Here is a 27,347-nt window from a genome sequence, read left to right as displayed (position 1 = left end):
TGGGGGTTGGAGGCTCTGTGACGCCCAGCCCCCGAGAAGCGAGGTGACATCTTACCCAGTAACTCAGGCACCTTCCTCCATTCTGGGGGGCTAGGCACGAAAGGGGAAAGAGCAGCATCTTCCCGGAGCACCCACCCCCTGCCCTTGTCTCTTTCTGTGGATGGATGAATAACATTTGGGGAGGGGGCTCGGGGCGGAAATCCTGGGTCAGGGAAAAGACTGGGGGCGGCTTGGATTCCTGGGCTCTGAGGGGAGGGGGCTGGACAGAGATGGGATGAGAGGGGTGGGGCAGGGTAATGCATCTGCTAAAGGCCTAGGCTCTTAGAGGGGAAACCCGGGTTTTAATCTTAGCTCCTTCTTTGTGATCTGGGGCACAGATGGGCACTTCTCTGAGCCCCCTTCTCCGTGTGCAGAATGAATATCCAGCCCTTCTCCCTGACTCGAACTTCGTAGATCCCAGGAGCGCCTACACCCGCTCTACTCGCTCCTGGAAGAATTTGTGTTGCCGGTTAGGACCGCAGACTCTGGAACTAAAAGGCCTGGGCTTCAACCCGCGCTCAGCTGCCAGCTGTCTGACCTTGGCCCAATGATCTAGCCTCTCTGAACATCCTACTTCTTGGTCCACAAAACCAGGGGAAATAGTTGCACCCACGCCGTCATTTGTTGATGCAACAAGCCACGGCATGCATGAAATACGGGGAGTTCCTGGTACACAGCAGGGCTCGTCGCGGTGACCCACAGCGAGCTCGGTCACCTTCCCAGCAGCCTGTTCTTGAATCCTGTTTCACAGAGAACCCCAAGCTGAGTGGACGTGGATGAAGCCACACGGTAAAGGGGCTGGATTTCCTTCCCGGTCCCGGGAGGGTGTGTGGAACACAGGGTTCTAGGAGGTCAGGGGAGGCCAAAAGCCTGGTCCCAGGAAGGTGACCCCAGTGCCAGCCGGGCTCAGGCCTGTTTGCTTTGGCCTCAGAAGGCGCCGGCAGCGAACTAGTGGGTGGCTTCTCTGGGTAACGAGGGGTCATCTCTGCTCAACCGTCTCCCTCCCCAAAGCCCGTGTGTGGTGTGGCGGGTTTCAGTTCCCGTCTGGAGAGGTGTGGGGTGGGAGTTTACTGGAGACCTGGGTAATTAAACGGACACCTCACCTCCTCCCCACCTATGCTGGAGACGACTCTGCCCAGGCCAGAGCCAGACTCCGGCCTCTCTCCCGAGGCCCAGAAGCCCTTCATCCCCTCAGGCACAGCTGATTGCTTCTCAAGTCTCTCGAGGTGCTGGAATCCTGGCGTGGCTTCTGAAAGCGCTGACCTTCCGACCATCCTCTGCCCCTTTTGGAAGCCGAAGGGCCCGCGGAGTCCCAGCTTGTGCCCCAATCCCTGCACGGACACATTGTCCCTGTGGCTTCGGCTGGCAGGCACAGTCTTCTGTGGCCACTCCGGCCAGGCCAAGCCGGGGTGAGTGACCACAAGAGCGAGCCCTCCCGGCGGGGGAAGGCCTGTGATGTGCCGGCAGGAGTCACACAAGTCACGGGGAGGATGTGTGATCTCAGGCCAGGCGGGGGCTCCCTCGCCGTCGGCTGGCTTCCAGCCTCCGCCCCGCGGCGCCCCCTGCTGGCCACTGTAAGGTCCGTCTGGGCGGACCGGGCAAGAGGGGCTACACGGAGGAAAACAGAGGCCTCCTATTCCACTTTTTTTCATGTATATTTTTTGTTGGCTTTTTTTTTTTTTCTGTAAAATGTCCCGGTTCTTCCATAACTTATAAACATGATTTATACTGAGGGATGGGTGGGGAAGTGGGCGGGGGCAGACTGACAGGGGATGGGGAAGCTCCTCTTCTCGCTGCCCCCTCAGGGCCGGGCCCAGGGCCCTTCGGGGGACTGGGACGCCCCAACACCTCCCTGAGGTTGTCTGGCGACCTCTGCCCCTGGTGCTCAGAATCTGGCGTGCCCCTCGATTCTGGAATCCCTCCCGGGACTCCAGGCCCGTGGGCACCCTGCCTCTGGTGCTCCGAATCCTGAAGCGCCCGTGGTTCTAGGATCCCCTCTCAGCTGCTGGGGTGATGGGTCCCCTCCTTTCCGCTGCCCCCCTGGCCCCCGAGGAGGGAGGGAAGGGAGGGGGAGGAGGGCTCAGGTCTCCCCTCCGTGGCAGGGGGAGGGGGAGGTGGGATCTGAAGGAGGAAGGGTGGAAGGCGGGGGGGCCAGCAGGGGCTCAGCCGATGGTGAGGCCAAAGCCGCACTGGAACTTGTTCTTTCGGTGATTCAGGAAGGCCCCGAGGGCCAACGTCAGGGGTAGGGGCGGGAGCTTCTTCTCCAGTGTGGCGCCCACAATCCAGTTGCTGTCCATGGAGCCTGCAGGTAGACGGCTGGGTTGAGAGCCAACTTCCCATCCTGTCCCCAAAGAGTCGCGCTCCAGGCCACCTCAGATACCACCAGCCGGACTGTCGGCTTCTAGATCTCTGCCCACACTGTTCCCACCACCCGGAGACCTCTTCTCGAACCCCAAGTTCTCCAAGCCCAGGAACAATTGGCTTAGTTGTCCTCTCCCACGCTCCCCCCCCCACTCCAGGCAGCCCTCTGCCCCACCCCCAACCGTGAGCCTTGGGAGGACGGTGCCCGGCCACCGCTCTGTCCCCAGCACCCTGGCACAAAGGCTGGCCTCAGAGCAGCTGCTCAAATCTGCTGAACGAGAGACTGAGCCCTACGCGTGTGCAAGCGTGTGAGGCTATCCCTACACCGTGCGAAGGGCCAGTTGCTCATCTCACAGGAGCGGAGGGCAGCGCAGTGGGAACGCAAGCCCGGCCTCGGAGAGCAGGCTGACTGCAGAGAGAGGGGTCAAGGGGCAGGCACAGGAGGTAGGCTTCAGAGGCAAATAAACCCCTGGGCCTCGGAAAAGCCCTGCCCGGGGCTGAAGGAAGCGGCTTTGCGGGGTGGTCTTCACATACCGCCAACCTGAGAACCACTGAGGTCCGAGGGGAAAGACTTAAGACTTAGCGTCAGGACCAGTCAGCCCGGGAGGAGGCTCTGGACGGGGCTGTGACCGTGCACCTGAGGGAACCTGTCCCCACTCACGTCAGAGGAGCGGGGTGGCCCCGATGCACTCCGAGTCGCCTCCCGCTTGTGAGAAAACAAAGAAGAGGACCAGGAGTGCCAAGCTCAGGTCTCCACCAGCTTAACAAGAGTCTCCAGGGAATTTGGAGGCACCCTCCCCCGCCCCCTCCCCAAAGTGCCAGCACGCTGCCCTCCACCGACTCTTTTGGCCTACACACCCGCCCCGGGCCCAGTCACCTGTCACCTGTTTTCCAAGTATGGAAACTGAGGCCTGTACCTTTGAAGAGGAGGTTGGCCTTGGGCAGGTCCAGCTGGTACCCGAAGGAGACACTGGTGTCCTGCATCCTTGTGCTGGCCTCGAACTCCACGCCCACCTGTAGCTGGAGGGGCCAGGGCAACACGCAGACACTCAGCCTCCCGGGCCGGACTCCCGGGCACACGGGCCCCTGGCAGCCCGCGCCTGCAAAGTGCGCCCTCGCAGTCGGTCCCTGGACCAGCTCACCTGGTCGCTGGCTTTGTGGTAGTACGTCGCGTGCATGCCCGCCTGGCCCAACGTCACTGTCGCCAACCAGTTGTTCACTGTAAGACAGCAGGGTGGAGGGTGGGGCGGACCACCAAGGGGGCTTGGAAGGCAGGCCCGTCTTCTCTCTCCTCCCTCAGACCCGGGCCCCTGGCCCCCGGCCCTGACCCCTGCCGTCAGGCCCCAGGCTCACGTGTGTATTTCCCAGCTAGAGACATGACCGTGCCTTCCTCCCCGGGCCGCCGGTGGTAGACCAGCTCTCCACCCAGGGCCAGACACGGCGTGATGCTCTGCAGGTAGTGGGCCACGAGGATACCTGCGGGTGAGATGGGGGAGGGGTCACCTGGGCTTGGTGGTCAGCTTCCGCCCAGCCAAGGTGCCAGGCCAGACTCCCACTCCAGGGAGCTTTCCAGGTTCGCCCCTGCTGGAGGCGCAGGGCCTGCCCTCAGGCCTCCCGCGCCCCGTGGGACCTCATCAGGTCTGTACCGCCTGACGAGGCTGGCGTTCACCTGCCAGTCTATTTACAGAGGAGTCCACGGAGGCTAAGGAAGTAAGTCACTGATCCGTGGTCACAAGGTATGTGAGGGGCAGAATCTGGGCTCCTCTACCTCCCAGGCCTGCGTCCTGAACCACTATGCTGCTGGGAGAGGCAGGAGGGTAGGGCTGGTAAGAACACACCTCTGGGGGCCAGACAGCCTGGGTTCAAATCCCAGCCCCACCACCCGCTGGCAGAGTTAATGGCGGGCCACTGGCGTCACCTCTCTGTGAATGGGACTGTCTCTCGAGGTTATGCTGTGGCCTAGAGGAGCGAATGAGGCGCAGGGTAGCGTGACCCGCGCTTGGTGATTGCTGGGACTGGCCACGGTGAGCTTTACCACTGGTTTCCTCTGCTCCCTGGCTGCAGGGACAGCCCTGAGACCCCTATTGAGCGCTGGCCAGCAGGCGACCGCCCCCTGGTGGGCGGAAATTCTCGGAGCCAGAGGACTGGCGCCTGGGGGAGTAGACACTGCAAACCAGGTAAGAAGCGGGGGGGGGGGGGGGGGGGGGGGCCGGTGACACAGAAAACAGGGCACGTACACGGACTACACGGACATACACAGAGTCGGAGACACGGAAACGGGGTCAGAAAGGGAGGGAGGGAGAGGGAATGGAAGATTCCCTGGGGGGGGAGAATGGGCAGACACAGACAGGCTGAGAGGATGGCCCAGTGAGGAAGAGGACGGAGAAAAGGGGAAGGCCGGATGCAGAGGGACACGGGGAGAGCGGAGAGCACAGTGAGGGGCAGGAGGCACGGAGAGGCTTCCCAGACCAAGAAAACCACTGGGTCTAGGGAGGCTGACGGTTCATGGCCACGGCTCTGGGGCTGTGTCTTCTGGGGTCCAGGGTGGGCCGAGCTGGCCCCTATGGGCTTTTGTGAGCCTCAGTGCGCATTCCTTCCCCCCCCAGAGTAGGAGACTTGGGGCACCCCTCCAGCCAGGCTTGTCCCCCCATTCAAGGAGGGGCAAACTATGGCCCAGAGGGGAAAAGTAACAGTCTGTGGTCACAGAGAGATTGGCACTTAAACTCAAGGGTCTCTGGCCTCTCAGCTCTGGCACCTACTGAGACTCGGGGCTGGGGGACCCCCAACATCCCCTCGATCTCCCTGCCCACCCGCCCCCTGCTCTGCTGGTCCCAGTCTCACCCTCTCCAAGCAACTTCATGGGCAGCACAGAGGGACCTTGTTCACGCACACACCTAAACCTGTTCTCCCCCTTGCTCAGAACTTGCCATGGCTCCCCAGTGCCCAGGAGAGCAGGCTGCAGGGCCCTGCATGGCTGAGCCCCAGCTTCAAAATCGGGCCCCTTCCTCTTCCCGTGACACAGTCAGCTACGCCCCTCTAGCAAATGAATACGTAGAGCTCACTCCTTCCTCAGGACCACGCACACGCTGTCCTTCCTGCCCGTACTGCCCCTGATGAGTCTGGCCAACTACATACTCGCACCTAAGTGTTTCCTGGAGCAGGTTACTTCTCTCCAGCACACTCCCTGATCAGAGTCACGGTCACCAGAGGACCATGGCAGTCGCCCTGTCCTAGCCTCCCTGCTTTCACCTTGGCCCATGCCTGCAGTTGGCAGGTATACGCTGAGAACTATGGTCAGAACACGGTCTCCACTGCTCGTCTCGCTCCAACAGATCCTGCCTAGTTTCCATACTTCGCTCCATTCTCTCTGCTCCCCAAGCACATTCCCTGGGCCGCTTCATCCCGGGGCTGCCCGGCTTGCAGATCTTCACCAGCTTCACCCCTTCCCCCATCTCTGTCTCCCAAACTCAGCCTGTGCCTCCCGCTTGCATCCAGACCCAGTTCCCCTAAGGCACCGGGTGCCCCGAGGCAGGGCCTTCGCCAGAATGAGTGGTTCTCAACCAGGGGCCATTCTGCAGTGTCTGGAGTGGCCGGGAAGGGTCTCGGGAGTCCAAAACCCCATGAGAAGGAAAGAAACTGAGTTAGACCTGTGAGCAAAGAGGTGGCCTTGGCCAACGGGCAGAGCCAGGCCAACCTGGGCAAGAGTCAGGTGTCCAGTTTTGCCTCCCCAACCTGCTGGGCAGGGAGCCAGGGACAGATGGGGCAGGAGGAAGGCTTGGGCTGACTCCCCCCGCCCCCGCCTTTCCCCTGCTTGCCTGGGACCCACACACACCAGGAGTCCTTGGCCAAGTCCCCCATGGGGCAGGAAGGGCAGACACCCCAGAGCAGATGGGCAGGTAAGGGCAGCACCCGGAAGGAACGCAGTTCTCGGCCCCAGCCAGTCTGCTCCCCACGCTCTGTGCTCCGTAGGCCTCAGAAGCAGTGCCCTCCTCACCCTCCTTTGACTAAACACCATTTTAGAGAAGCTGTTCCGGTCACTTTAGGTGAAACGGAGTGTGTATGTGTGTAGGGGGGAGTGGTAGTTACAAGCTTTCGTGGCAACCTGAACTTTTTCCGGGTTGAGTTTTTCCCAACAGTAATGAAGTCACTGTGTGGTTATTTGTTTTAAAAGCAAATGTCGGGGGGCCCGGGTGGCTCAGTCGGTTCAGCATCTGACTTCGGCTCAGGTCATGACCTTAGTTTGTGAGTTCGAGCCCCGCGTCGGGTTCTGCGCTGACAGCTCAGAGCCTGGAGCCTGCCTCGGATTCTGCGTCCCCGCCCCTCCCCTGCTTGCGCTCTCTCAAAAATAAACATAAAAAAAAAATGAAAAGCAGATGTCTCCTGCGCTGGGCTGGGAGCCCTGTGAGGGCAGGAAGGGGCCAGGCACATGACGGGTTGTCAGGAGAAGGCAAAGGCTCCAGAGAACGAGTTGAGGCCACGCAGAGGGAACCAAGAAAGAACACGGGCCCTTGAGGCAGGCCACGATTCACATTCCAGCTTCTCTGTGGGATCCCTGGGCCTCACTTCCCCCACCTGTGACATGCGGGCCATGAAAACAGGGACAGCCCCTGCCGATGGTGGGACAACGTGGAGACCCCACACGGGGAGAAGCCTCGCTGCACAGCTGGCCCCGCGCTCAGGGCTGAAGACGGGCTCCCCCGCCCCAAATCCTTCACAGAGACGCGGTCGCTGTTTTTGTGCCCTTGTGACAGGGGAGGCTCCATGCGGTTGGAGCCACCGGGGGCCTGAGGCCGAGCTGTCCGTGGAAAGTTACTCGCGTGCTCAGCGCTCATCTGGGCCAGCAGTGTTCGTGTCTCAGGGAACGGAAAGACCCCTGGGAGAACTCGGGGGCAGACGGGTCACTGCTGGCCTTGGGCTCCGGGGCAGAGGGACCCGGACGGAGGCCAGTGTTGGGAGGCACCGGGGGACCATCCAGTGAGCGTGTGCGAGGGTGGGAGTGGGGGGGGGGGGGTACTCGGTGCCAGAGACAGCACGGATTCACGAGTCTGACCCGCTGTGCGTCCTGGGGAAAGCGCTTGCCCTCTCTGGGGCTTGGGACGATGAGCAAGCTGGCAGCGCCCACCTGGCTCTCGGGGACTCAGCGAATGGCGGCGGGACAGACACACGTGCAGGAACCCGCCCCCCCATCCTGCCAGGTGTTCAAACCCGGACCTACAGAGTCACGCCCTCACCCAGCTCCCACCCCCAACCCCCCGGCCAACCCCAGGGGCTCTGCTCTCACAGCCCGTCCGGGCCTGACATCCGCTCACCCCTCCAACGGCTCCCGCAGCGGAGCCCCCTGTAGTCTGCTCTCCCCGGCGGGGCCCGTTAGAAGCTACACCAGCTCCTGTCCCTCTCATGCTGACAATGGCCCCTGACGCAGAGTGAAGGCTCAAGTCCTACAGAGCCTCCTGCGATTTGGCTCCTCAGCCCTCTGGCTTCTAGCTCTCCCTCCTACCCCACCCGTTATAAAGCCTCCGGCCCCAGGGCCTTTGTGCCTGTTGCCCCCTCAGGCTCAAGACCTCCTTCCCCCCACCCCTCTCTGCCGGGTACCTCCCCTCCCGCCCTTAGTCTTTGTTCAAGTATCACTTACAGAAGGGGGCTTTCTCCGAGGACCCCATTTTCGAAGGCCCTAGTCTTTCCCAGCCCCTATCGCCTGACACGGACACCTTGTCTTTTACGCGATGCTTTGCCAGCATCTGCGTCCTCCGGAATGGAAGCTCCCAGAGGGCAGACTTAACTCTCCTTTGCTCCCTTCTCCTCAGGGCCTGGAATGTGCACGGTACACGCCCAGCCAACATGCATTATGAACGTTGAGAAATCAGACACGCAGAGCCAGAAAAAAGGGGAACCAAGGAGAGACCAGACGTACAGACACAGGTCGGTCGGTCCCTGCCCACACCAACCCAAATGGGAACTTTCCTCGGCCGCTTCTGTCTCAAGACGGCCGGCCCCCCGCCCCCACAACCGCACGGGGACTCACCCTCCCCGTTATCTATGCAGCCCAACAATCCAAGCCCGTAAGCAGTCAGAGCAGCTCACGTTTCCCTGGGACCCATTACGTGTCCCACGCCACTTGAAGTGTTTTTCACACGGATGAACTTAAACGAACTTAACCAGCCTGTGGGGCAGATGAGGAAACGGAGGCCCACAGAGGTGATGGAACTCGCCTACAACCGCAGCGAAGTCAGTGGCAGAACTGGGGTTTGAACCTGCTCGCTTGCGCCCAAATGCTCGATTGCGGGAGGCTTCGAGCTCACGTCTGCCCCTGGCCATTTCCAGACGGTGGGAAAGGATGTCCAGACAAGGGACCGGACGTGTTGGGAAAGCTGGGACTGACATCTACCCTCCAAGCCCTGTGTCTCTTACCTGAACCCACCAGGACGTCTGGGTTCCCCAGAGTGACGGCGGCCGTGAAGTCAGAACCCCGGTACTCCCCATCCACCTGCCAGTTCACGAACTTGGACTGCTGGGTCTGTAGGCGGAAGGGACGGTGTAGAGGGCAGCCTGGTGCTCGGGGTGGCCGGGGGAGCAGCTGACCGGTCTCTCACTTACCTGAATGGCCATCTTGGACCTGAGGCCAGGGCCCAGCTGGTGAATGACCTGAGCATTGAGACTGCCGCTATTGTCCATGTCACCCACCAGCACGGGGAATGCCTGTGGCACAGAGGTCAAGGTTAGAGGTCAGAGGTCTAACACAGAAATACACGAATGATGAGCCTAGGTGAGAAGCCTAGCATCACAAAAACCCACACTGAAGTCCCCTCCCCCAGGAAGCCCTCCCTGACCGCCTAGGCTGAGTCAGGCTCCCCTCCCCCATTTCAGTCCTGGCTACCCTGGACTGTCTGGGGACAGTCCGAAAGGTCTGTTCCCTTTCTCGACTATGCTGAGAACCCCATGGCTGTGTCAGTCACCGCTCTGTCTCCAAAACTGCCCAGCACAGGGCTGAGAACAAAATGGGGTACGAGGAAGGTCTGTCAAACACGTGAATTTATTGAATGGAAATAGTCGATATTAGCAGAGACCCGATTCAATCCCCTAGCTCCAGCTGTGTCCTGCCCAGCCTCCTTCTAGGCCCCCCGTTTTGCCCCCATTCCCTTAGCTTAGCCTCTGCATGGCAGCCTGAAGGGTACTTCTAAAAAAAAAAAATGTTTTTTTTAACGTTTATTTATTTTTGAGACAGAGAGAGACAGAGCATGAACGGGGGAGGGTCAGAGAGAGAGGGAGACACAGACTCTGAAACAGGCTCCAGGCTCTGAGCAGTCAGCACAGAGCCCGGCGCGGGGCTTGAACTCACAGACGGTGAGATCATGACCTGAGCCGAAGTCGGACGCTTAACCGACTGAGCCACCCAGGCGCCCCTGAAGGGTACTTCTAAAAGCACAAATTTGACCACCTTCGTCGTTCAGATCTTTCCGTGGCTCTCCACTGCCCCCTAGAGAAAGCCCACATGCCTTGTTTGGCATTCAAAGCCCTGCACGCTCTACAGTGCAGCCCTGCCCTACTCTGGGTCATCACTGCTTGGTGACCCCGGCCCTGACCCAGCACAGGGCTGGGCAGATGACAGGGCTTCAGGATGAAGGAATGACCGGCCATGTTCCAAAGCACCTCGGAAAGCCAATCCCCACCTCCCAACATCCTCCGCTCCCTCAACAGCTCCCGCCTCCTGCGACACTGAGCCTTGGTTAGAAGAAAGACACAATACATTACAGATAAGAGGAACCTCACCTCTGTGGGACTCAGCTGCTTTGTCCCCACGTACGTGACCCCGAAGTGGTAGTTGGACTCCCCGATTGTGCTGAGGGCTACCGTGTGGTTCACCTGGGAGAAGAGGGAGGGCTGTGGAGCCGAGTCTGTGGGCCAATCGCCGATAAACCCAGCTTCAACCTGCCCCCAGCAAAGCTCCCTTCCAGGCTAGGATGGGGACGCTTGCCAGTCGGGCTTCCCCACCAGGGAGGAAAAGACACGTGGCTAAGGGCTGGGCGGGGGATGAAGACGGGGAGGTTCGGCCCCACCAGATCACGTACTCAAAGAAACAATAAGTTGGAGATGCGGCTACATACCCGGTACTTTGCTCCTGCCTGGATGTTAAGGGGGGGGAGGGGTACCTCTGGATTCTGGGTCCCTAAACACTTCCACTGGACCCAATGAGCAGTCAGCCTGGCACTGTGTCTCTGAGAGTCTTTTCAGGTACCAAGGAGCCTAGCCCTTCAGGGGGAGTAAGGGGGTTGTATGTGTCGGCGCAGGGAGATGGTTGGGGTGACCGCTGAAGGGAAAGGGCACCAGGAAGGCTCACCTGGAAATGGTTACTCAACCCTTTGTTGACTGTGAGCTTGACACCTTCCATCTGAATGGGAAATAGCTCTGAAGAGGACAAACACTGTCACTCTCCACTCTCCACACACGCACACCCCCACGCAAACACGTCTCATCCCTTCCTGCCCTACCATCCCCGCACTTCCTTCTCCAGGGACCCAGAAGCAGAGCACTGCACAAAGTACCCCGACCAGGAAAGAGACCGTCTAAGCTAGTAGATGGGGCCAGGACCAGAGCCTCTGCCTGCATCCAAATCCCAAAGCAACCACCTACTGCCCATTTGACTCAAGACAAGTCGCTTTAACTCTCTATGTCAAACTTGTCACCTAGGTCATCTGTAAGCTCACCACGTGGAGACACCGCAAACAGTTCGTGGGTTGACATACCCCGAATGCCAAAACAATGCTCAATAAGCCATCACCGCCTTTGCTATCATACTTGTTCCAAGCCAAGATCCAGAAGCCTTGAATTCCACCCCCCACCGGACCCTTGCTGACACAGTGACCTTGGGCCTCAGTTTCCTTCCCGATCACACAAGAAGGCTGGCTTGGCTGATCCCTGGGGCTCCTAAGATCCCTAAGGCTTTACTCCACTGCTCTGGCATTCCATCCTGAGGTTCCACCATTTGATCCCCTCGTTCTGTGCTCCAAGTCCAACGTTCCACCTCTCGATCCTAACGTCAACTCCTAACGCTGTTAGTTTCCAATGGTCCGTGCCAATTCCCAAGGTCCTCAGAGTGCTCTCCCTCCCCCACTCCCCCGAGATCCGGGCCCTCACACCCCTGCCGGGTCTCTCGCCCCTCACCCTTGCACTTCCGGTGGCACTCCTCGAACGTGCCCGGGTTGGGCAGGCAGCCGCAGGCCCCATCGTCCGCAGTCCCTGCGGCGCTGCCGGCCGCAGCACCGGGGGTCCTTTCCGAACCTCGACCCGCACCAGCCCCAGCGCCCAGACCGCCCCCGAGTGGCGGCAGCGTGAAGCCCGGAGGAGAGGGCGGAGGCGGCGGCAGTCCCACGAGGGCGGGCGCGGGCGGCGGCGGCGGCCCTGCGGGAGGCGAGCTAGCGGCCAAGACGTTCCCCATGGTCGCCTGCAAGGGGAAAGGTCAGAGGGCGAAGGTCAGGGCCCGCGCACTCCAGGCCCAGTCTCAGCCAAACCCGCTGTGCCCCGGGCCCCGGTTCTCACTGGCGGCAGCGCCTGCACCCGGCCTGGGCTCCGCTCCCACCCCGTGCGCCACGCGCAACCGAACCCGCTGCCGCCGCCGCCGCCGCCGCCACCGTCGCCCCGCCCCGCCTAGCCCATTGGTTCAGCATGCCCTGGGGTCCGCCTACTAGCCCCAAGGCCTGGCCCTGCAATTGGAGTCATGGCTGGGAGTCCCACCCACCTCTTTGAGACGTCCTTTTCTATTGGTTCCCACTCACAGGCAGGTCAAAGTACACCTCCCCGCCCTTGCCATTGGCTCGCAGCGCTCACATCTATTGGCTCGCAACGCCGCGGGTTCCGGTGTTCGTCCGTCATTGGTCTGCGCTGCGCACTTTGAAACGCCCACTGACTCGTCGCCTCCGCCCCTCTCCAGAGGGCGTCCCTCTTTCGACTCCGCCCCGCGGCGAAGTTGCCATTGTAATTGGTCTGCTTTGGCCCTTGAAGCATTCTGATTGGCTCCGCGGGTACAGGAGGCCGACCCTGGTGACGTATCCGGCCTGGTACGGTCATTGGCTAACGTGCCAGGGTCGAGGGACGCGGGTAAAGGTGGGTTGCGCGGCAGAAGCTGCTAGGCAGCAAGGTCAGGCCTCTCGTCCCACCAGGCACCGCGGCGGACGGGCAGCCCCTTGGTCCAGAGTCGGCGACCGAAAACCGGAAGTGCTGACCCTTCCCACAGTGCCTCGGGAGAACTCTAACCGGTTTATGTGAACCCTGTCCTGCTTCTTCTTACCCACAATGCCCCTTACCTGTTTAACGCGAGACGTTGCCGTAGACCCACCCCTTTCGTTACCCATCATCCCTTCTGTTCCCCGCCCCCACTGCGGCTTCTATCTTTGGCCCATTCATTCCCGTCCTATTACCCAGCATGCCTCTGTCCCATTCATTTCAGCCTCATTTCTTCAAGTACCTATAGCTCGTTTCTGCCTGTTCACTTCCATCATCCTAGCGCGTCTTTAATTAGCCATGATGTTTTGGGTCCATTACCCATCATGCCTGCCGGCCCTGTTTTCTCTATTATTCCTCTGCCTCTGGCTCCTTCATTCAGTTCTATTAACCATAATGCCCTGAGCTCCTATGCATTATTCGTAATTTTGCCTTTGGCCTATTCTTACTTGCCATTTATCCTTTAAACCTGAGTCCCTCAAACTGAATTACTGCCATTTCTATCTTTGTTCCGTTTATTCCTGTCCATTACCCATAGATTGTCGTTCCCTGTCATTAACCACCGTTCCCTGGACTCCTCCCCCTTTCCTTCCATTATCCCCCATTATGTTTTTGGCTTACGCGTTTTTACTCATTATCCGCGCACTTAATTTTTTTTTTTTTTTTTAGATATCTTTGGCCCTTCTATTTTTTGCCTGTAACCCATCTTGACGTCTATCCTACGGATTCCTTCGAGCTCTAGGCGCCCTCTTCATTTCCCATCATGTCCCACTCCCATCCCCTTCACATCCCGCAGAAAACACAAGTTGACACCCGGTCAAAGTATAAACTCAGATTTTGTAGGAAATGCTGTATTACAAAACTGTATTATATCCCCACCCACCCCCTCCAACCCCCACCCCCTGCCAGGAGACGTTTGGGTTCCATCCCACTGGGCAGGAGGAGTAAAAGGACTCAGTAGTCTTCAGCGTAACAGCAAATTCTTCTCCTAAGGCTGGGACTGGCAAGGCACACTGCATGAGGCTTACCTCATCCTAACCCCGGGCCGGGGCTTAATTCCCTCTAGACAGGAATTGGGGTAGTGGGGGCTCAGGGAAGGGTCTGGACCCCTGAGACTCCTGCCTGCAGGAGGGAGATGAGGAAGTTCCGCTTTGGGCTGGGGAATCCCCTCCCTCTTGCCTTTGGGGAACAGACAGGGTGGGGAGGGGGAGAGTGGGGCTCTGCTGCCTGGAGGGCTCAGGTCTGAGCAGCAGGGTGCCCCCACCAACTACCCCAGCAGAGCTATTGGGAGTTTACTTCCTGAGGACACATCAGAGGTCTGGGGTTCTTCTTTGGGGTTTTGAGGGAGTCTGGAGATGACGGGACGTGAGAGGTATGATCTAAAGTCACAGTCTTAGGAGTCCTCGGGTCAGAGGCTGTGCAGGAACGTGCTTCCCCACCCCCACCTGAGATAAGGTTGCCAGGTTTCTGTTGTCATGACTGGTTTCTCTGGGTCAGAGATCATGGATTAGAGGTCATCGTGGAGCCACCGAAGTAGAAGTCACAGATGAGATGCATTTTTGTGTGTTAACTGACAGTGGCCTGGCCTGGCAGAAAGTTGAGGGATCAAAAAGTGAGAGGCAAGAGGCCAGGGCCACGGTAGCTCACACATACATGGCTCGGGACATGACAAAGCCTTTGCTCCGGTAGGAATCAGTGGGGCTAGAGTAGGACAGGGCATCATAGATGGGGTTGATCTTGTCCAAATAGTCTTCCTCCTCCTCCTCCTCCTCTAAGTCCAGGGAAACCCTCTCCACAGCGGGTGGCCCTGGAGGCACCAGGATGGGGGACCCCAGGCCTGTAGCCCCCAGGAGCAGGGGCCCTGACCTCTCTTCCAAGGTGGGCAGCTCATGATATCGAGGCATATCCTGGGGGCAGGGAGGGAAAAAGCCCAAGGTCATCTCCTGAGCACACAGAATCCCAATCCGCCCCTTGACCCCCAAATCTCGACCATCTCCTTATGCCAACCAGACGCGACCTAACCTCTTGCGGCCTGGGCTGAAATTGCTCTGGGGCAATCATACGGCTTATCCAGAACTCAAAGCCCAGACCCCATCGCTCCTGGGCCTCTCCTTTGTCTTTTGATCCCTGACCACAAGTCTTTCTCCACGAACCTTTGACTTCAATCTTATCCTCAACTACTTAACCTTAAGGCCGAAACAGCTCCTTGAACCTCGGTTTGTCTCAACTTTGATAGGACCCCTGACATCCAGCAGACCGCTTTCACTGACTGAGTGACCTTGAGCTCTAACCTCATGTTCTTGCGCTTTTTCAACCAAGATCTCCCCCACTGAATCCTAAACACATCTCGATTCTCTAAGCTCTGACCAGAGACACGGCCCTGACCTTGAATTGTGACCTTTAATGTCAGGAGCTGACCCCGGCCCTAAACCCACCCCTGACCTGCCCTGAGCTCCTACCTGCTCAGCACATGAGACGCCAGCATCAAAGTAGGGAGTCTTGAGCGGGCTGTGCTCCGAGGCCCCAAGAGTGAAGAGTTGGGAGGGCTGCTGGGAAGGAAGAGGGGTGGGTCAGGACAACCCCCCCACGGCTGGCCTCTCCCCACCAGCCCCCCCTCCTAGCCCCCGCCTCAGTGGGGAAAGGTGGGTGTGGGTGTGGGCGCAGCCGGGTACCGGGGGAAGTGCTCACCATCTCTGGCTCCTCGAGCTTCGCCTTGGGGGTTGGTGGCTTGTACGAGGGAGGCCCCTCCAGACTGTGGGGTAGGAGGTAGGTCAAGGTGGAGGCTCAGACGGGAAGAGCACTCCTATCCCAGGTCACCGCATCTGCGCTCCCCTCTGCCTGATCTCCCTTTCCACCGCCCGCGTGCCCCCTTGCCCAGCTAATGCCTAATCATCCCCATCAATTTCTCTTCTTCCAGAAAGCCTCCCTGATTCTCCAGGAGGGTCAGGAATTCTGGACATATGGTTACATCTAGCTTTTCTTCCCTCTCAGAGCATTTACTGAGTTTGTGTTTGAAATATTATTTCTGATATCGTCCAATAACCGTATCCCACTGTGAAGCAATGTGAAGGAAAAAATGAAATCTGTGTCTACAACAGTGTTCTCAGAACTCGCCATGAGGAAGTCAGGAAGTATTTGTTAATAGAATGAATGAATAAACGAAATGCTTTCCTGGCCTCCAACCTACGATACATTTCCCTCATCATACATACCCACATACCCACAGACCAGAGCATCCTGCATGCATAATGAGTGCCTACTGTGCCTTCGATCCCCACCTCGGATGTTGCCTCCCCCAGGGAGCCCTCCCTGACCCTCCACGCTGGGTCAGGGGCCCCCTCTGGCCTCTCACAGCTCTCTCAGCTTCTCTAGCCCATCGCCGGCCATGCTGCACTGCCACTCGCTAGGGATGGGACTGTTTCCTCCAGACTGTGAGCCCCAGGAGGGCAGGGCCATCTCAAGCACCACTGGGTCTCAGCACTGGATTGGACAGAGGAGATCGATGGCAAGTTGTTGGTTTGAACTGACTAGATGATTAAGGCAGTGGTTCAGAAACTTTCTTGTGCATCAGAATAACTCGGGGAGCTTGTTATAAATAAATACAGATTCCGAGCCCTTCCTGTAAAAGTTCTGATGTAGTAGGTTTAGTATAAGCTCGGGAATCTACATTGTTGACAAGTGTTCCACCCCTGCTGTGCGTGCGCACCCGACCCCCCCCCCCCCCCCCCCCCCCGCCACACACACTGGGTAGTGTTACTTCAGAACCATTTTGCCCCCCAAATGCTTACTTGCTGGGCGAATTTCAGCAAGTGATCTCAGCCCCCTCTGAACCTGTTTCCTTTCTGATAAAATGGGTACCATTGGCTCCCTGTGACAATTTATGTTTCCATGATGCATTTATGTGTGTGAACACTTTAAAAATGTTTGTCTCATCAGTGCGTAACTAACCTCCAGGGCCTGGCCCTAGTGGATACTTTCTGAACGCCTGTTGAGTCAACGAATGGATGTGAGGCTTCATCAAGGTCACACATGTAAAAATGCATCTCGCCAAGCCTGGCACATAACAAATGTCCTACACAGAGACGTGTAGCTGGTTCCCTCCTGGCCCCCCATCCAGGCTCCTTCTTTCTCATATTAAGAGATTTTAGTTGGGGGTGCCTGGGTGGCTCAGTTGGTTAAGCATCGGACTCTTTTGTTTGTTTATTTGCTTTTTGCATCTGTAAAAGGCATTTATTCCGAGAATCTAAAATTTGGACAAAGAATATTGAACAGCATCGGACTCTTAATTTCAGCTCAGATCATGATCTCACGGGTTGTGAGTTCAGGCCCTACATTGGGCTCTGCACTGATGGTGCAGAGCCTGCTTGGGATTCTCTGTCTCCCTCTCTCTCTGCCCCTCCCCTGCTCTCTCTCTCTCTCTCTCAAAATAAAGAAATAAACATAAAAAAGAGAGAAAGAGAGATTTTAGCTGGACATATGATCACCCAGAATAAAGACTACATTCCCCAGCGTCCCTTGCGGCCGGTGCACCACGTGACTAGATTCTGGCCAATGGGAAGTGAGGGGGAGTGACGGGTTCCCTTATAGGGCAGCTCACTGCCTTCTGTTTATCTTTCCCCCTGGCAGGAATGCCTGTTTTGAGGCCAGGATGGCCGTATCTGGTTGTCCAGTATGTAGACGGTGATAGAGCGGGGAGCTATCATGGAATGGGAGGGAAGGGAAGGCTGAGTAATAAGGTAGCAGGAGCCTGGGCTCTGACGGCTTCACGGAGCATAGCTGTCATACCCGTGCTTTGTGGGAGACAGAAGTAAGGCCTCCCTCCCATTGAAGTCACAGTTATTTTGGGTCGCTCTGTTTCCCACGGCCATCACAGGTGTTTCCCCTCCCACCCCCTTGGGCTCCCCAATTATGGGACCCCTCCTCCACCCACTTCTCGGGGCCCGTCACTCACTCATCATCCTCCTCTGCCCCCTGCAGCCTCTGCTCTTTCCGCTGCTGCCGGCAGATGAGGATACCTGTGGCGGCCACAGCGGTGGCAATGATGGCAGCGATGATGCCCCCAATGATGCCACCCGTGGCCCCTGCGCCTGCTGTGTTGGGGGTCTCTGCAAGAAGAGGGACAGTGTAAGGGGATCCCCAGGAGAGGAAGCCACAGCTCCTTACTCCCAGGCACCCTCTTCCCTAAGCCATCGCCCACCTGCCCACCCCTTCTCCCAAAGGCAGAGGGCGTTCGTTCCTTTGCCTAGTCCTCACTGAGCATTTGTTGGGTCGCAGTGGTGAACAAAACATACAGAAGTCCCTGCTCCCGTGGGACACACGTTCTAGCTGGGCAGAGAGACCAACAGCGCAGAAACAAATACGATAGCTAATCTGCCAAGCGGCAGTGAGTGATAAGGGGTGAAACATAGGGGAAGGTGACAAGGAAGTGACGGGGGGGGGGGGGCAGGGGTCGCCAGAGAGAGACTTAATAGGAGGTGACATTTGAGCAAAGACCTGAAGGAGCCTCAGGGGGTGAACCGTGAGGAAATGAGAGCATTGCAGGCAGAGGAAACAGCCAGTGCAAAAGCCCTGAGGAGGAAGCCTCGTGTTCCTTTTAAGGCACAGCAAGGAGACTGTGCGGCCAGAAAAGAGGGGGAGACAGGGGAGATGAGGGAAGGGAGGTGATGGGGCAGAGCTAAGAGGCGCGGAACCTAGGGGATTCTGGAATCGGGATGGGAACCCTTCACTCATTACAGGGAACGGAGTCATGGAGTCATCGAGTCATCGGCGGGGGGGGGGGGGGGGGGGGGTGGGGTGGGGGCGAGGATGTAGACAGGAAAAGGAATTGAGAGGAGCTGTGGCCCCCTGGGCTTCTCGATCTTAGCACTTCTCACCCCCTGATGTCACCTGTTTACTTGCCAATCTCCACACTGCACTGTGAGCTCCAAGGGGCAGGCTCTGGCACACAGCTGGCGTTTGCCAGATGTAGGAGGAGGGGCCCGTGTGCCGGGTTGGCAAAACTCCCGCCCCTGCCTGCGGGCGCTAGCCTCCCATGTTGGGGAGGAGGGGGCGGGGACCAGAGTGGGTGACAGGACCGTAAACAACCAGAGGAAACCACGCACACGCAAGAGCCCCACCCTCTGTGAACCCCATTGCACAGATGCGGAGATCAAGTTGCCCGGAGGAATAATGGCTGGGTCCCCGGTTTCCACCACTCCCTGCACCCCAGCCTGGCATCCTCCGGAGGGCTTCAGGGCCGGGGGGTCGGGGGGACAACAGTAATCGCCGCTCGCTCAAGCCAAATATAGCCATCCTAAGAGTGCTGGGATTCCTGGGTTGTTTTTTTTTTGTTTTTTTTTTTTTTGACTGCACGCCCAGGGGGAGGGGGCTGTCTGAGTCACCTCTGTGTCCCCGGCAGAATAAGTGGAAGTCAATACTGGTGGGAAATGAACTCCCCGAGCCCCACTTAGCTGCTCAGTGCCGGTTGTTCCTGGCACAGGCTTATTACACCCTGCCCCACGACAGCTGCGGGGGCCCACACAGCTCTACCTGTGTCTCAGAGGGATGGCCAGGGGCCACTGGGAGAGCAGAGGTGACTGGGACAGGACCCTGTCCCCCCCCTCCCCCCCTCATTCCCCAGCCTGGGTTTGGGGGCTTTTCTAGCTGGGGGTGGGGGGAGGGGAAAGAGGGATACAGACCTGCAGACCCTCCCCTGAATCACCGAAAAGCCCCTTGGGCCCAGGGCAAGGAAAGAGGAAGGAGGCTGAAAAAGGCCCGGGTGTCATCGGTGTCAAGGTGGGGTTTTCCTGGTTCCTTAGTCCCCCAGCACCTGCCCAGGATCCTCAGGGCCCAGAGAACACAGCGGGCAGTGCTCCCTCCCAAGATCCTCAACAACCTCAAGAAGGTCAGGTTTGAGCTTCGCGCCCCTTCCGCCCCCCCCCCCCCCAGTCAAGGAGTCCAGGTTCCCAGTCCTGTTCTGGGGAGCACAGGGTTCTCACCAGTCTGGCTAATCCACCCGAAAGGCACCTGCAAGTCCTGGGACCGCCCCCCCCCCCCCCCCACAAGTCCAACCTTCCCAGCCTCTAAGCCCAGAACCCAGCAACCGGCTCCCCCGGTTATACTGGCCTCAGGGGTCTCAGGCATCCGGTGCGTCATTGATGGATCCAAAGAGTCAGAACACAGCCCCTCCCCCATCCCGCCCCCGGGACCTAGCAGTCCCTGTCCCACCCCCCAGGGAGGGGGTCTGATGTATTACAAGACACCCCCGCTGTTTTCCTCCAAGGCGTTTATTAACTCCTGAGTGTCGCGGGGCAGGGTGGGGCAGGCCAGAGCCAAAAACAAGTCTCTGGGGGTGGGGGGTGTGTGTGGGGGGGGTTCCTCTCTGGTCCCCACTACTGAGCTCCGCAGGGGCCTCTCCTTCCCCACGCAGCCCTGGCGACAGAAGTCCAGTGTGTGATTCCTGCTCCCTCCCAATCCCAGGGAAGTGGGAGGGAGCACTTGAGCTCCAGTGTCGTCCAGAAAAACGAGTCCAACCAGTCTGGAACCCTTGGCTGGGGCGGCTGTCTCTGTCTGTCTCTGTCTGTCTCAGGGTCACACGTAAATTGCCCGCCGGGAAATGAGGGAGCCGTCCAGCTGGGACTCCATGTCGTCCTCGAGAGACTTGGGTGGAGGCAACATGAGACCTTCCTCTGCCTTCTCCTCCTCTTCCTCCTCGTCCTCCTCATCCTTGCCATCTGGCTTCAGGGGACCAGGGGCGGCTGGTGTCCAGAAGACAGGGCCCCCGTTCCCAAACACCTGAGTTTTTGGATCGTAGGATCCTCCTCCATTGTCGCCTCCTCCTCCTCCTCCTCCTCCTCCTCCTCCAGGGCTCTTCCTCCTCCTCCTCACCCTCAGCAAGATGAAGGCCAAGGACCCCCCAGCCAGAAGCAGCAGCACCAGCAGTGTCCCCCCCACGGCCCCCCACACCACTGGACCCACGTCTCGGGGCGAGGCCCGGGGTGTGTCTGAGGAGAGAGAAGGAGGGGCGAGAGACAGAAAGGGAGACAAGAGGTCAAGAGGACACATCTGGGGGGCGGGGCACAGGACACGACAGGGACAGTGATGGGAAAATCCAGGATGTGATTCGGGGTGTGGGCAGAAGGTGGGGGAGGCGGAGGGAAGGGAGACCGCGCTAAGCGGCGGGCACCTTGGACAAGTGGGGGCACCTTGGACAGAGTGGGCGTTGGCCAGATGTGGTTCCTTATACCTGCACAGGGTTTTTCAAAACTTAACACTTGCTGGGGGCGCCTGGGTGGCTCAGCCGGTTGAGTTTCCGACTCTTGATTTCGCCCAGGTCGTGATCTCACAGTTCGTGGGTTCGAGCCCCACGTCGGGGCTTGGGGTTCTGTCTCTGCCTCTCTGCCCCTTCAGCAACCCACACCCTCTCAAAATAAATAAATAAATAAACTGAAAAAAAAAATTAAACTCGCTAACATTTCAAAACCAGGCTATCTCACCAGAAATCCCGATTTCTTTTAGGGAAAAAGAAAATCAAACTGATGGTGACACCAATCTCTCATCTGCCCCTGGTGATGGGCAGTGGCTGAGTGAAGGCTGGCTGCTCATATCGGAACAGGGTTCCGCATTTGGCCAGCCGGTCACTTGCGAGGACCCCGTAGGTGTCCGAGTTTGTGACCCGCTTGGGACAGGCCGTGGGGTCCTCACAAAGGCTCTGATGTTCGAGTCACAGAATCTTGGGTGGATCCAGCCATCAAGAGGCAGAGCTGGATTTGGGTTCGAGACTGTCACAGATTCCAGAGCTCTCTGGGCTGGACAGAAGGGGACGAGAAGGGTGAGGTTTCTCCTGATAGTTCCCTCCCCTTGGAAGTGGCTGTGGGGCACCTGGTCCAGGCAACATGGCCTGCCTCCTGTCTGGCCATGTGTGGAAAATGGAGCCATGAAGCCCCCTGTCCCCATCAGTGGCCCAGCAGCTGGGAGGAGAGGGGTCTGAGGGAGGTGGAGAAGGAAGCCAGGGAGTGCTAAGGGTGGGGGCGGGAGAGATGAGGGAGGGGACCCTGGGCCCCACATCAGGGAGAGACATTGATGCAGCTGGAACCAGGAACCATTTTCTACACACCCCTTGCCCCACCCCTGCATGCCAGGCCTGATGGGGAGAAACCAGGGGGAGGGGGATCCACTTAAACCTGAGCCCCTCCTCCCCACACCCTGCACACAGGAGAGGCTGGGACCCACGCTCCTGAGGGCACCTGCTTCTCCAGGTGTTTCTTTTCAGAGTGGCATTTTCAAATAGAGCCACGACCCAGAGGGCTGTCACCTCACTTTAGTGACTCGCAAGAAATATTATTATTATTTATAATAATAAAAAGCAGACCAGAAAAAGTGTGTCCGCAGTGTGAAGGTCAAGCGGTATTTTGTGAACCGGTTTTTCTGGAAATGTGTGTCTGTACCTGTGCACGGGTGAGAGGCGTGGAACAGTTTTCTTGCTGCGGACGCTTATCAGTTAATGTCTGGGAACCTGCTTTAGCCCATGCTGGAATGTTTATCTGTGCTCCTGGAGGTGGTATTTTGGAGACGGCGGGCGTGTTCGTGAAGTCGGTGGGTCAAAAGTTCTCCAGTCGCCCTGAGGCGAGGTCTAGCCTGTGGCACGGCCTGTGGGCCCACGGCTGCGCTAACGGGAACCCCACACCATGTGTCTGTGACCGTTTCTGTGTGTTTCAGGAGTCTTAGGGGGTGTCCGTGTTTTCGTGGTTGTGGATCCCTTGGATGACCCTCAGGCAAGACTGCACCTGTGCTTTGCGGGGCTCTACCCCTTGGGGGTGCCTACCGACTGAGGGCGGACACCCAAGAGGGTGTGTACCTGGGGCACGGGTTCAGGGGATGTATTTCCAGTTGGGCATCTTGCTGGATGGCAGGTGGGGCTGACCCTCCCTCCCCGGGGTGTGCCTTCGACGGCAGGGACTAGCCTCTCTGTTCGCCACCGTGTTCCCGACATCAAGGAGACGGCTTGGCAAAGAGGAGCCCTCGACAAATATTTGTCAGATGACGATGTGTTGAAAGCAACGGGGTTTCGGGGGACTGTCTGAGGGCGTGCACCTCTGAGAACGTCTTTGAGTTTCTCCCTTAGCATCTGTGTGAGGGATGGTTTCCGCGTGTGGAAACTGTCGCCGTCCGCAGGGCTCTCCCCGCTGCCGGCACGTCTGTGCGATCGGGTCTCCCTGCGGGGGTGTGCGTTTGTGTGTGTGAGTGTCAGCCTTGCTGAGGGCAGGCCGCCTGTCTCTATGGGTGTGTTGGCCGTGACCGTGACTGTGACCCTGACCACGCGTGTCGTATCTCCAGGGCGAGGGATATGAGAGGGGTCTGTTTCCGTTTGTTTCTCTAGGTGTGTGTGTGTGTGTGTGTGTGTGTTGTAAGATTATGTCTCGGGGCGCCTGGGTGGCTCAGTCGGTTAAAGTGGCCAACTTCGGCTCAGGTCATGATCTCACGGTTTGTGGGTTCGAGCCCCGTGTCGGGCTCTGTGCTGACAGCTGAGAGCCTGGAGCCTGTTTCAGACTGTGTCTCCCTCTCTCTCTGACCCTCCCCCGTTCATGCTCTGTCTCTCTCTGTCTCAAAAGTAAATAAGTGTTAAAAAACAAAAACAAAAAAAAGATGGGGCGCCTGGGTGGCTCAGTCGGTTAAGCGTCCGACTTCGGCTCAGGTCATGATCTCGTGGTCTGTGAGTTCGAGCCCCACGTCGGGCTCTGTGCTGACCGCTCAGAGCCTGGAGCCTGTTTCAGATTCTTTGTCTCCCTCTCTCTGACCCTCCCTCGTTCATGCTCTGTCTCTCTCCGTCTCAAAAATAAATAAATGTTAAAAAAAATTAAAAAAAAAAAAGATTACGTCTTAGTAAGGGGATCTGTTTTTGTTTCTGGCCGTGGCGCCTGTCTGCCTGTCTCTAGGTGTGGGTGTGCCTGTCCTCACGCCTCTGTGCCTTTGTCTGCAGTCCTGTTTCTGAGGGGGGGGCCTCTCCTCCTCCCCACTATGCCCGGTGTTGCGTGTTTGCACAGGCGTGTTGTGTAGAGTGTCGAGCTGGGAGGGTGTTTCCTAGAATGTTTTTTTGTTTTTTCCTCCAGGTACACATGGCATCTCGGTGGCTCTGTTCGTTGTGCGGCCCTGTTCTCTTGGGGGGTGCGTCTGGGTGACGGTGAGTCTGAGAGTGTGGGTTGCGGTGGGTGACTTTCTGTTTGGGTTACGATGCCATCTCAGAGCACAGAGCCCGTCTCTGTAGACGTGGGCCCTGCGGGCTGCTGGCTCCGTTCTCAGCCCTGGGGTTCACATGTCTGGGTCTCGGGGCACACCGCCTTGTAACAGTTCCTGCCTCCCGCTAGGTGGGTGGCTCCACAGCCGTGACCTCGACCCCGCCTCTGTCAGCCTGGGCCACAGGCCCGGCCTGGCTTCGTTCTTTTCCTCCCGTCTTGGGGCCCGTCCGGAGTTTGAATTCAGTATCGGGGAGAGGGGGGACTCAGAGAACTTTTGACCCACAGACACATCAGCTGCCATTCCCAAAATACGCCCCCTAGAAACACAAATGTTCCAACACACACAAAAGCTGAGTTCCTGGGGCGCCTGGGTGGTTCAGGAGGTGGAGCGTCCGACTCTTGGTTTCAGCTCGGGTCATGATCTCCCGATTTGTGAGTTCGAGCCCCGCATCGGGCTCCTTGCGGTCAGCATAGAGCCTGCTTCAGATCCTCTGTCTCCCTCTCTCTCTGTCCCTCCCCCACTCGCTCGCTGGAGCGTGCTACCTCTCTCTCTCTCTCTCATAAGGGGCTCCTGGGTGGCTCAGACGGTTAGGCGTCCAATTTGGCTCAGGTCATGATCTCACAGTCCGTGAGTTCGAGCCCCGCGTCAGGCTCTGTGCTGACAGCTCGGAGCCTGGAGCCTGCTTCGGATTCTGGGTCTCCCTCTCTCTGCTCCTCCCCCCGCTCACGCTCTGTCTCTCTCTTCCTCAAAAATAAACATTAAAAAAAAATAATAAATGAATGAAAATTTTAAAAAAACAAACTGATTTCCTAATGTTACTTGACCAGCACTCCCTGTAAGAAATCAGTGTTTGAGTGTGTTTCTGTTTGCCTAGCTGTCTGACATGCGTCTCTCCAACTGGAGCCCAGGACAATATCCCCGGGTCTCTTCCTGAAGACCCTTCCCAAGCCTCTAGTCTCGAGCAAGCCCCTAGCAGAGGCCTCATCCTCCCGATTCTTCTGCCAGTGCCTACCCTACCGTCTGATCCAGATCCAACGGGGGGGTGGGGGGGGTGAGACAGAAAAGCCACACTGCCCTCCTTTCCCATCGGCGAGGCGGGTCTGGATCCCTCCCCAGGCCGGCGGCACAGCCTCCCCGCAACGCGGCCCCGGAACCCAGGAAGGAGGAGCACGTGGGGGGTTGACCCGATCTTCGCCCGCCACCTCCAAGACCCGCTCACCTCGGACGAGGACCACCTGCTCAGCACGACCCGTGCCCACGGCGTTGGTGACGGTGCAGATGAACGTGGTGTTGACGAGTTTGTCCACCGAGTGGATGATCAGCTGGGGGCCCTGGGCTACTGCGGAAGCTGGGAAGATGCCTGCGGTCCTGGAAGGTGTGAGGGGCCACCGGAGGGGAACATCAGGGCCCATAGCGGGGCACAGGCCTGGTCCCTGATGACGCAGCCTTTAACACCCAAGCTCCAGGGACATAAAACTTAATATTTAAGACCCGACACTGCCAGCATTCTCCTGGAGGACTCATGGATTCAGATCCCTGGTGCTGCTCCCTCAGACCCAGGAGTCCAGCCCCAGCCCCTCCTCCCTCACTCCAGGAGTCCAGGCCCCAGCCCCTCCTCCCTCAGACCCAGACTCCAGCCCTGCAACCCCTCCTCCCTCAGACCCAGGAGTCTAGGCCCCCAGCCCCTCCTCCCTCAGACCCAGGAATCCAGCCCCCAGCCCCTCCTCCCTCAGACCCAGGAGTCTAGGCCCCCAGCCCCTCCTCCCTCAGACCCAGCCTCCAGCCCTGCACCCGCTCCTCCCTCAGACCCAGGAGTCCAGACCCCCAGACCCCGCCTCCTTCAGACCCAGTCTCCAGCCCTGCACCTCCTCCTCCCTTAGACCCAGGGTTCCAGTCCCCAGCCCCTCCTCCCTCAGACCCAGGAGTCCAGACCCCCAGCCCCTCCTCCCTCAGACCCAGGAGTCCAGAACGCCAGCCCCTCCTCCCTCAGACCCAGGAGTCCAGGCCCCCAGCCCCTCCTCCCTCAGACTCAGGAGTCCTGCCCCCAGCCCCTCCTCCCTCAGACTCAGGAGTCCTGCCCCCAACCCCTCCTCCCTCACACCCAGGAGTCTAGGCCTCCAGCCCCTCCTCCCTCACACCCAGGGGTTCAGGTCCCCAGCCCCTCCCCTTTCAGACCCAGGGGTTCAGGTCCCCAGCCCCTCCCCTTTCAGACCCAGGGGTTCAGGTCCCCAGCCCCTCCCCTTTCAGACCCAGGGACCCAGTCCCCGCAGCCCACCCCCCCTCAGACCCTGGAGTCCAGCCCCCAGCCCCCTCCTCCCTCAGACCCACGGGTCCAGCCCCACCCAGGACTCACGTGCTCCAGTCGTAGCCTGTGGGCTCTGGTTTGCTGCGGACATCACAGTTCAGGGTGGCCTCGCTGCGGCCGAGGTACCAGTTGTCATCATAGCCGGAAATGGAGACCTCAGGGGGGTCTAGAGGAAATGGGGGGGGGGGCTGGCTCAGAGACGGGCGGAGTCCCCAGAGAGCAGATAGGTGAGCAGATAGACGGGAATCCTAAAGAGATGAGGTGGGTTGGCAGGACGTGGACCCGTGGAAACTGGGGCAGGTCAGTTTGGGCTACGTCTGCTGAGGCCAGCACACCTGCTGTCGCGGGATGCCACCTGGACCATTTCGAGGAAGGTATGGTTCAATGGCGGCAGCGTCTGAGGGTGCCACAGAGATCGTGTTATTGCTACCACGACGGGGCCCACAGGGGCCAACGTGAATCATACGGGGGGGCAGGAGCTGGTATGGCGACCCCAGCAGGGTCAGTTTAGATGGTGTGAATGGGGGTGGGGGGTGTAGACAACGTTGGGTTGGTTGCTACAAACCCACAGTAGTCGATGCACATGGTAAAGCAAATGTCAACCGGGGCCCCCGCGGGAGCCACAAAAGATGTCGTTGGGGGCCGGTGGGGGCTGGTAAACGGGGCTTTTTGAAAAGGGGATGGGGGCGTCTGGGTGGCTCAGTCGGTTAAGCGGCTGACTTCAGCTTAGGTCACGATCTCACGGTCCGTGAGTTCGAGCCCCGCATCAGGCTCTGGGGTGATGGCTCAGAGCCTGGAGCCTGTTTCAGATTCTGTGTCTCCCTCTCTCTGCCCCTCCCCTGTTCATGCTCTGTCTCTCTCTGTCTCAAAAACACATAAACATTAAAAAAAAAAAAAGAAAAAAAAAAAGAACAGGCCTGATTTGCAGTGTTTGCCGATTTCCTTGGTGTAAGTAGCCCTCAGCGATCGACATCAAGCTGTCAGTGTGACCTCGCTGGATGTGGGACTGGGAAGAAATGTATAAAACCGGCCCCTGCAAACCTTGCTTTACCACCGATGGGGGCGGCAGGGAGAGAGCCTGGAGAAGGCAGTAGAGACAATGAGGAGGCAGGGTGTAGACGTTGCCCATGAGAGCCAGTATAGACAACCGGCGGGAAGGCAGTGCAGAATGTGGCCCCGGGGGGCTAATGCAGCCAGCACTCGGCGGTAGTGT

General features: G+C 58.7%; 2 protein-coding genes and 1 long non-coding RNA gene across 6 annotated transcripts in view; 1 reads left to right on the top strand and 2 right to left on the bottom strand.

Moving 5' to 3' along the window:
• The first annotated feature begins 18 nt into the window (after positions 1–18).
• On the top strand, positions 19–6,761 carry LOC113593414 (uncharacterized). Of its 2 annotated transcripts, none has more exons than XR_008293890.1 (4): positions 19–828; positions 1,266–4,136; positions 4,465–4,577; positions 5,474–6,761. It is a non-coding gene; the product is annotated as an uncharacterized LOC113593414 (long non-coding RNA). The 2 variants fall into 2 exon arrangements; XR_008293889.1 differs by having other exon boundaries at positions 1,257–4,136.
• Positions 1,676–12,095, bottom strand: TOMM40 (translocase of outer mitochondrial membrane 40). Its single transcript, XM_027037755.2, has 10 exons — positions 11,935–12,095; positions 11,560–11,839; positions 10,736–10,803; positions 10,168–10,260; positions 8,995–9,096; positions 8,809–8,914; positions 3,754–3,876; positions 3,543–3,619; positions 3,318–3,420; positions 1,676–2,341 (listed from the first exon to the last, which is right to left on the bottom strand). The coding sequence occupies exons 2-10, from the start codon at positions 11,831–11,833 to the stop codon at positions 2,202–2,204; spliced, it is 1,086 nt and encodes a 361-aa protein (XP_026893556.1). The 5' UTR covers positions 11,834–11,839; positions 11,935–12,095; the 3' UTR covers positions 1,676–2,201.
• A 2,054-nt stretch (positions 12,096–14,149) lies between these two features.
• Positions 14,150–27,347, bottom strand: part of NECTIN2 (nectin cell adhesion molecule 2) — a 28,462-nt gene continuing 15,264 nt past the window's right edge. Inside the window, exons 4-9 of one of the 3 annotated variants that reach the window (XM_027037753.2) lie at positions 26,183–26,300; positions 25,049–25,197; positions 17,567–17,720; positions 15,304–15,367; positions 15,075–15,161; positions 14,150–14,522 (exon numbers count right to left, since the gene is read on the bottom strand). In XM_027037753.2, coding sequence (XP_026893554.1) covers positions 14,259–14,522; positions 15,075–15,161; positions 15,304–15,367; positions 17,567–17,720; positions 25,049–25,197; positions 26,183–26,300 — 836 coding nt within the window. In that variant the 3' untranslated portion in view covers positions 14,150–14,258. The other 2 variants (XM_027037754.2, XM_053211296.1) reach the window with 2 other exon arrangements.

Source organism: Acinonyx jubatus, chromosome E2 (assembly GCF_027475565.1).
Source record: "Acinonyx jubatus isolate Ajub_Pintada_27869175 chromosome E2, VMU_Ajub_asm_v1.0, whole genome shotgun sequence".
NCBI classification, from domain to species: Eukaryota; Metazoa; Chordata; class Mammalia; order Carnivora; family Felidae; genus Acinonyx; species Acinonyx jubatus.
Note: the sequence above shows the minus strand (reverse complement) of the source record. Positions and strands in the feature narration are given on the sequence as shown.

Excerpts from the sequence above, each read along its gene's own strand:
- TOMM40 (XM_027037755.2), bottom strand. The coding sequence starts at position 11,833 with ATGGGGAACGTCTTGGCCGCTAGCTCGCCTCCCGCAGGGCCGCCGCCG. Across the intron at positions 10,261-10,735 it reads GGTTGAGTAACCATTTCCAG|GTGAACCACACGGTAGCCCT; the intron begins GTGAGCCTTCCT and ends CTCTTCTCCCAG. Across the intron at positions 8,915-8,994 it reads GGTCCAAGATGGCCATTCAG|ACCCAGCAGTCCAAGTTCGT; the intron begins GTAAGTGAGAGA and ends TTCCGCCTACAG.